This window comes from Fragaria vesca, linkage group LG6 (genome assembly GCF_000184155.1).
Source record: "Fragaria vesca subsp. vesca linkage group LG6, FraVesHawaii_1.0, whole genome shotgun sequence".
NCBI classification, from domain to species: domain Eukaryota; kingdom Viridiplantae; phylum Streptophyta; class Magnoliopsida; order Rosales; family Rosaceae; genus Fragaria; species Fragaria vesca.
Window position 1 is genome coordinate 14,869,249 of NC_020496.1, and position 8,944 is coordinate 14,878,192.

At 37.4% G+C, this 8,944-nt stretch overlaps 1 protein-coding gene across 2 annotated transcripts; it reads right to left on the reverse strand.

Annotated features, from left to right (window-relative positions):
• Nucleotides 1–6,197: 6,197 nt before the first annotated feature.
• LOC101293408 lies at nucleotides 6,198–7,352 on the reverse strand. 2 transcript variants are annotated; one of them, XM_004303099.1, is made up of 2 exons: nucleotides 7,316–7,352; nucleotides 6,198–7,204 (listed from the first exon to the last, which is right to left on the reverse strand). In XM_004303099.1, exon 2 carries the CDS (start codon nucleotides 7,104–7,106, stop codon nucleotides 6,591–6,593), a length of 516 nt encoding a protein of 171 aa, XP_004303147.1. In that variant the 5' UTR covers nucleotides 7,107–7,204; nucleotides 7,316–7,352; the 3' UTR covers nucleotides 6,198–6,590. The 2 variants fall into 2 exon arrangements, with proteins under 2 accessions (XP_004303147.1, XP_004303148.1); XM_004303100.1 differs by lacking the exon at nucleotides 7,316–7,352 and having other exon boundaries at nucleotides 6,198–7,114; nucleotides 7,166–7,195.
• Nucleotides 7,353–8,944: the final 1,592 nt, after the last annotated feature.

Below are 8,944 nucleotides of genomic sequence, written 5' to 3' on the forward strand. Positions count from 1 at the left end.
CACGGACAAAGGGGTTTTGGCGTTCAGTCGTGAGACTCGGGCAGATGCTTTCTTTATGCGGTCGGTTCTTTTCTTCTTTCTGTTTAACTTCTTCCCCTCTGTTTTCTTCTCTCTCTTTTCTATTAAGAAGAGAAAATTGCATGACCAAAGCCCCATTTGAAAACCAACGACAAAAAAAAAAACCCGACACTTTGCAGCAACTTGAATCCATGAGCTTCAAGATCTTGGCAAGAAAAAAGTGATCATCCAAGGTTGCAATTCTTGTAGTGACCAAATATAGCCACAGAATTCACCACCAAGTTGGCTTCACCCAGAGTATGTTTTAAAAAGATAGATCCAACTTAAAGTCACAGTTTTTTCATATAAGGTATGAGATATTATCATCGGGGAGTACAAATCATTTTTAAAATGTAAATGACATGTTTTTTAAAATCGTAGTTATTTAAATTAATAAATTTAAATATATTTAAAATTTAAAATTATAAAATATATTTAAAATGATGATTATAAGTGATTTTATTCTCTAAAATTCAATACCAAATTGGGTCTTAATAAGTTTAGAATCAACTTCCATTTCTAGTTTTAGAATTTCAAAACTCTAATGACAGACCCATTAAAAGAACTTGATTTTTTGAAGCCAACAACAATAAGTTCACTATACATGGTCTTTATTAATAAATCAACAACAATTGGTTTTATATTTTTAGGAAACAGATAAATTCCATTGATATGCATCATTATGATCAAGCTAGGTCAAGCAAGAACGATCGTTGGATCCTTCGATAGCATTCATTACTACAATCTAAGAAGGAAAATGCAAAGACCAAACTAAAGAAAAAAAATGCAAACCAAAGGAAACTAAAGAGGAATTATTACCTGTACCCGGAACAAGGCTGAGGTGGTGTTCCCAACCAATGAGCCCAAGACATGTGTACTTTTTTTTAACACATCACTCACCTCAGTTAAAATCCGAGAAAACGGTGTTACTAGTCTGCCATTGTAAATAAACCTTCCAGGTTCATATGAAAGCTCAGTTCTGTCCATTCTCCTTACACCCAAGTAGAACAAAGTTCACCCAAGTAGAATAAAGTTCCCACCAACAATTATATATTAATTCGTTCAATCTCATATTTCAAGCTTATGTTTTGGTTTACAGAGATTTGAGAGGAGAGAGAAAGTAGATATGAGTTTCCCTTTCTCCTCCGCCGTTAACTTCCGAGCACCACCGTGACCCACCTACTCACAGGCTTTCGACGAGTCAATTCCTGTCTCTGAGGTCGTCGGCGACGAACGGCGGGTCGGCGTGTTAACGAGGATGCAGAGCGGCAGCGGGGGTTGTTGAGTCGGCCCTTTACGACGTCGTTTTCATGTAGATTAATGATTATCTGCATTTCATCATTTTCGATTACTGAAGCTTGATCTGAATTCTCTGTTCGGAGACGACCTGGATAGACTTTGAGCTAGGTCCTCGTTGAGAGCGAAATACGACATCAAAAACCAACTCACGCCGATATATAGGTACCCAGAATTTTCTCTGGGCACCCAAGCTTTCTTGAGAATTAGAATCAGAACTAAAAAGAGAAGGGGAAGTTGTCTTCTATGTATTGGGATCTAAGATTAATTCCTCACCCACATATAAGAATTGTATATACGAGTCTGATGCCAGAAGCATAACCCCACCTGATTGTTGATCCATGATAATAAAATCAAGATGAATTCTTCTCCTCTTTCGGCAAAAGAAGAAGAAGACCAGCGTTGCATAAGTTTAAAGAATTTTACAGACTGACGCAGTTAACAGACTAACGATCCACGTAAGTCTTATTTATAATACTGTAAACGTGTCTTGGGCTCATTGGCTGGGAACACCACCTCAGCCCTGTTCCGGGTACAGGTAATAATTCATCGAAACTAAAACAAAAACAACTCCTTTATTAACCAATAACGTAATACACATTATCCCAAAGCTTGATTAACATTCTCCAGGCTGACGTAGTTCTTCTTAGCATCATTCCATGAACCAGTGTTGTGCGAATCTTTCATCTTGGACTCGAACTATATATATGGTAGTTTTTTCTTTTTTTCATTTGATGCTCCATGGTTTTATTGTCCAAGCTGCTATCTCCCTCGCTAACTCTACCACATTATTAGCAGTTGTTTGCTGAAAAGTAGTCATCTTATGAAAGCTCATTTGAAGTTCTTGAGAACCTGATCATTGGCTCATCCAAATCAGTAATTGGTGGCACTTCCTCAACTGACTTTAATGAAATCTAGTAGTTCTTCATCATTAGGAACGATCTCTATACTCATTAGCTGCCCTTTTTTTTTTTTCTACAGTTGTGACAAGGAGCATTTGGTGCATCACAAAAGTAACATTGATCCTGACCCTTCTAGCTTTAACCCCAACATCAGTAAGCTTGAGTCTCATATTGTTAGAGCAAGTTCACCTGTTGGATTAGATTAAACACAGTGACCTAGGTCACTCTGGGTTACTATGACTGGGCAGTAATTTTCACTCGTTTGAAATGTGAGATTATTGCCACATGGCAGTGATTGTTTATTGAATTTGAAAAAAAACATTTTTAAGTGTGAGTAATAGTTTTAGAATAATAAATATTAGATACTAGTGTAAGCAAATGGTAGATATTTATTACAAAATAAAATATAAGTGAATTTAAGATGATATAAATAATAAAATTACAATGAAATAACACTATGGCATATTTTTATAATTATATTTTTTATAATTATATTATGGCCAATCGTAATTTATTTTTTATTTCATTTTCTTAATTTTTTTTCATGCTTTTTCAGAATAGGTATTTAAATATATTGGATATTAAATATGATGCTCGATCTCCTAGTCGTTCTCGACCTCTCCCGGCGATGAAGCTCTCCCAATCGTTCTTGACCTCTCCACCTTCATCAGCTCCAGCCGCGTCTCTTCCATCTCCTGGCAATGAAGCTCTCCTGGCGTGTTGTTGTTACTCCGGCAAATCTGTCATCAACTCCGGCCGCCTTTCCTCTATCGCCGCCTCCGTCTCCTCCATCTCCTTCAGCACCGCACTCTCCGTCGTCTTCTTGCTCGCCGCACCGCACTCAGGCAAAAGCGTGAAAAGCACGCTGCTTTTGGTTGGAGGATAATAGTCTGTGTTCTTCACGCGTGAGGCCTCCTTCACGTGGGTTGATTAGAGCAGCTGAAGTCAGCCACGTTTGGCTTTTGGCAGAGGTGGAAAAATTCAATATGGACTGGATTTCTCCTCTAGCCTGGGTTAGATCTCTCCCCAAAGTTCTAGCCTAGGTTGAAATGTGAGAAGACCCATTTCATGGGTGGATTCAAGTTTTTTGGGGCTGGGTTAGATTGCCTATGTGGCATCTAACCTGGGTTGGATTTTAAAGGATGGGTGGACTTGCTCTTACTAGCCTCTTTTGGACATACTTCTATGCCTAATCAGAAGTTTACACCTCCAAATACAAGTGTTCATCCCCTACAGTCATTATATCCAACCATAGCAATTCAAGCGTGACAGGCTAGGATATTGAGATTTTAGGGTACGGTTGCGAGGGACTGAGATTGAGATTGAGATTTTAGGGTTTAGGGTTCTTCAGGGGTGTTGTTTGTGAGACGAGAGAAAGCGAGAGAGAAGTAGAGGGACTTAGATTGAGATTGAGAGTTTGAAGTTTAGGGTTAGAGTCAACATGAATTAAGCTGGGTTAAAGTCCCTATAATTCAAATTTTGAAAAATTAACAGAGTATTAACACTAATGGAGACGTTAACAGAGTTAAATAGAGTTTAATCGGGTTAGTAAGTAAGCTAACTGGGTTAGTGAGTCAGCTAACTGAGTTATTGTCACGTAGGCGAGGTATGGATACCCCAAGACATGCAAGTGGAACCTACAGTAAAACCTCTATAAATGAATAATGTTGGGATATACAAAAGTTATTAATTTAGAGGGGTTTTATAAATGAATATTTATTCCACTGACACTGGGTTTGGGGGTGTGACAATCACATATCATACGACAACCACCTCAGTCCCTGAGAGCCCAGCTAGGAGAGATAACCCAGCTGTGTAACTCTTACTGTTGCCACCTGCTATGCGACCTGATGCCGAATCACACTCTATATTTGCTGGGTTTGTGGTTAGATCCGAGTGTATCCAACAGCAAAGCACCGATCTACTAGGTGCATAGCCTAGCCACACCACTAATCAACACCATCTGCCCCGAAGTCACTACTTGTGCATCCACCACCGTCAACCAAGAGCAAAGCAAAATTGTTCCTCCCCACCCCAATCTATATAGCATCGTCCGGCCGTAATCAAAGCATGACAGCACAATCGGACGGGTGACTTTTCTCTGTTAGGGTTTCTCTTTATCCGTTCTTATATTTTTTATTTTTAATTGCTATGAAAATAATCCGTATTTTTTATATTTATTTTGCATTTTTAAGTGGCGCTACTTACACTTTGTTTTTTTTTTTTTTTTTTTTGTATTTTTGTATTTGTTTTTCATTTGATACTTTGTTATGTAAAATTCTCTTGATAAATATTGACGATCCAAACCGTTATCGAAAAACCTGTACGAGACTTATGAGTTGATAACGTAAGAAAAGGGGTTAGATATTGCAAATATATAATCACATAAATCTAATTTATAATTAAAATAAATAATTATAATTGTAAAATCAAGAACACAAGATGAACATGAAGAACACCAATGTTTCCAACTCGGATGTAGGAGGAGAGGAAAAATTAAAATCGAGTCGTGTGTCTCACACGCTTTTCTTAAGACAAGTTATGCCTCCTCTTTCAGTGCAAAATGTTTGATGTCACTTGTCTCCCAGGATACAACGACTGCTTGTGCTTTTAGAACTGCACTACTACCAAGAACACCCAACGAACTTGTTGTACCTTCTTTCTATCACTAGAAAACTAAAACTAGAGAATGAGAGAGACCTTAAGAGAAGAGAAGATTATTTTAGTTGGTGTGTTTAGAATGAGGGAAGAGGTCACCTATTTATACATGGGGAAACCTTAGAATCACTTGAATGTCATGAATATGAATTCATGAGTTACAACCCTTTCACCTTTGGTGTAGTTAACACCTTGTAATGTTACAACCTTTCATAACACCACAACCATTCCATTTAACATCTTATGATGCTATAGAATCCAAACAACCATGGAAGGTGAAAAGTATAAAACCGTTTCAAGTATTCAACTTTGGGTGACTATTCTCATTCACCCTATAACCCACTTAAATTATCCAATTTAAAATGGTTAAATAAAATAGTGATTTTCACCATTTTTTCCAACAGATAGTGTGGTTGGTTTAAGGAAATCCGGCTCGGTCAGGAACCAGGGTATATGATTAGCCAGATTAACTAGTACTACCAAGTGCTTCAAATTCATGGCTATCTATCAAACTCATGGAAGCAAATCCAAACTTGGAATGTCCTTCCATTGACACAACACATGTCTCTATGAACTCATTTTATCATATTCAGTATCAACCAACCATCTGTACGGGCCAATGTGCCATTGCTTAAAAGTAAAGTGGATGAGAGATTAAAGCCAGTTAGGTTCTCTAGGTTCTTCATCTCTCAGATGAATATCAGCCTAAAAGATAATCCAATAATGAGCACAATTTTAAAAAGGAGATTCAAGGTTGAACAAATAGGAGATATGTAAGAAGGTAAACAAATAAAGAAGAAAAAAATTAACTCAAAAAATGGGCAGAAGCAACAAGAAAGAAAGAAGAATATGAATCAGAAAGAATATAGCGAAGAGTATTTGATTTTAATGATCACATGAATCATCCATCACTCTTGTAATACTTTCATCATCTTCATCAAACCATCGTTAACAAGAACTCAAAATGAGAGAGACTGTGAGAGACTGCAGAGCAGATAGAGACCTCGAACCTCATTCCACTATACAAAAGCTGGAATATTCACTCATCTTCCACTCAAAATATAACTCCCGGGAGATGCACAAAGCTGACAAGACATCAGCAATATGCCATAACCTGCCTTGAACTCCACCTCCTGCTTAAAAGTTCTAACATGTTGGGTTGGTCAGTTTACAAGTCTACTAATCTTATACGGTGGGAAAGAATCAAATACGAAAAAGCACCGACCAAAGAAAAAGCAACTGAAAATTTCAGTATTGAACAGATTATCAAACGCTAGAGAACTTCATGCTAAACCAGATCATCAAAACATTAAATTGGGTAGTATCTAATCAAAATACTTCATAAGCAGCTACTACTTATATTTGTGAGCAGAATTGCTTCCTTGCACAATTGAACTACTATTGCAACTCCTGCTAAAACTAGAAATCACGTGGAAGCATTCATTCACCCTTGCTATGAAAACTATAGGGTACAAAATTGATGGATTGGGGAAGAAGAAAGATACCAGATTACACAAACTAGTGAGAGATGACAAAATAGAATTAAAACAAGTGAACTGTTACAGCAGAGGTCAGAGCTTTACCCTCTCTCAATCCTCACAGGGAGAAAGGGAAACTATACCAAAACCTGAACAAAGCCTTGAAATCTCCTCCACAACCACCAAAATTAGCAAAGATTCAGTCAATGAGGTCTGGAGTAGCATTACTATTCCTCCTGAAAAGGGCAAAATAGCCCAAAACAGCACAAACAGCAGCCACCAAATTGCCCTCCTTCAACAAAATCTTGAACACAATCACCACAATCTCCCTAGTAATCTTCCTGCCTTCGACGACCAAAGCCCTCCTGGGCTTCCCAAAAAAGGCCAAGAGAACCACAATCGCAATCCAAGTCACCAAGGTGGCGGGCACCAACACCGCCAGCGCTGCAAACATGGAGAGCAGCCCGAAAACCGCGCCGAGCAGCACGGAGGCGTAGAGGGCCGGCCACCCAGATGACGACGGCGAAGGCAGGCCTTGTAATTTGTACCACGAGAGTATGGATTTGAGGAAATTCCAAGAGCTAGTTAAGAGGATCGCATAGACCAGCACAAAAATACATACCCAGGTTCTCCTTTTGCTCATGATTCTGAGGAACACCAAGTAATACGAGGGCGGCGGTGCTGCGTCTTGTTCTTCCTCGTTGTTGTCTGCCATATGTGGAACTTAACGAACACCTTGTTGTGTCTCTTAATATCAGTGGGCTGCTCTGGGACTTTGGGTTTTGGTCGGATGATGTTCTTGAATGAGTCAATCTGAGAATAAATTATGGAAAACAAAGTATATATATCATCTGCACCCAAGCAAAGAAAAATGGGAAAGATAATTATCATCACTATTCATCACAATAGGTGAAAAGCACGCACTTGAATGTGTCGCGAGTAAGGCACTCTACTCCACGCGCGTCCCAAATTCAGACATTATTTTCTCTACTAATTTGGAAAAGGGAAATGATTATATATAAAGCACGCCGTTCTTAATTTTTAAATCCCCGGAGAATATTGTGCGTCTGAAGAAAAGCAGCTTTTGCATTTCCGCGGGCAACTCTATATCAATGAGGTTGCCATTGTTGAAAGTAAAATGGAATCATATACTTGGCACCGTCCAACAAGTTTCCCTCTTTCATGATACATTTCTCTTCACCGATCTAGAAGAGCAGGGACGGAGGATAGTGGAACTGTCTCTGGGCTGTAGCCCAGACAGTTTTTCTCCAATTTTCAAATAGACTAGATCATATTATATGAATAAACAGGTATATATACCAATAGCCCATATAAAAAATATTTAAAAGAAGCCAAAACCTACTATATTATACTAAATGAGGATCGGAATATGCCACCTCCACGGTTCCACCTTTTATTTTTTCTAAAAAGAGGCATTGGTTCATATTAAGTTTTCTTCTTCTTCTTTTTTCTTTTTCTTTTTTGTTTTGGGAATGGTCCATATTAAGTTCTAGTCTCCAGCTGTTGCAAAACATAAGGCTCGTCTTCATTTTTTTCTTCGACTATAACATTTTTTGGTTTATGTTATTTTTTTAGTTTTTCAACAAATAGTTTTTCCTTCAATTTTATTCAATTCTCAAAACATGTTATGTGCTATCAATCGATATTGACATTTTGAGGATGTGAATCTGATTATTTTCTGAAATTCAATATCACTTCTACTCTTATAGATTGATCTTCTTAATATCAGCTGTTAAGAAGCCAAAAATATTTTCTTAATGCAAATACAAGCATTATAAATTTATAATTTTCATACATTTTATTAAAGAAAATTTAGCCCAGGTGATTTTGGAATCCTGGCTCCGTCCCTGTAGAAGAGTAAAAACTAAGTCGCATGGAATTAGATACAAATACGTACAAACGAAGTGTTTATAATTCAGAAGCGTTTTTTTTGTTCATATTTAAAAACGGGTACGTTTCGAAATGTCTGATCAAAATAATATATTAATTTATTTTTTATTAATAAAGCCAAATGTTTGTCTGAATGGTTAAATTTGTTAAGTATCTGCATATTTGTTTGTGTTGATCAAAGTTGGTTTGGCGGTTTCCAATGAGCTTTGCAGTTTCAGATGATTATGTGCTTATCAAATGTTGATTGCATTTGCATGTGTCTGTGTTAACTCTAGTAGATCATGTTTTGAAAAGAGAATTTAACACTCATCTTGTGTTAACAAACAAGTGATCGAAGTAATTATTAATGTTTTTCTACCCCAGTTTGCTTAGTTATTTCTTTAATAATCTCATTATATCTTACTAATTTGTATTTAGGTACAAATGAGTAAAGAACGTCAAGAATGAGTTAAGGAGCGTGAAATAAGGCAAGGATGCAGAGAGATGAAGAAAAATAGCTTTAGGAGAAGCTATCGCGCCATTATCACCATTTATGGGCTAGGGAAAATTTTGGTTGTACTTGAAGTTTGGCCAACTAAGAATTTCTATGCCTCAAATTCTAAAATATAAACATTGGTACATCACATCGCAATTTCGACTAAA

Excerpts from the sequence above, each read along its gene's own strand:
- LOC101293408 (XM_004303099.1), bottom strand. The coding sequence starts at position 7,106 with ATGGCAGACAACAACGAGGAAGAACAAGACGCAGCACCGCCGCCCTCG.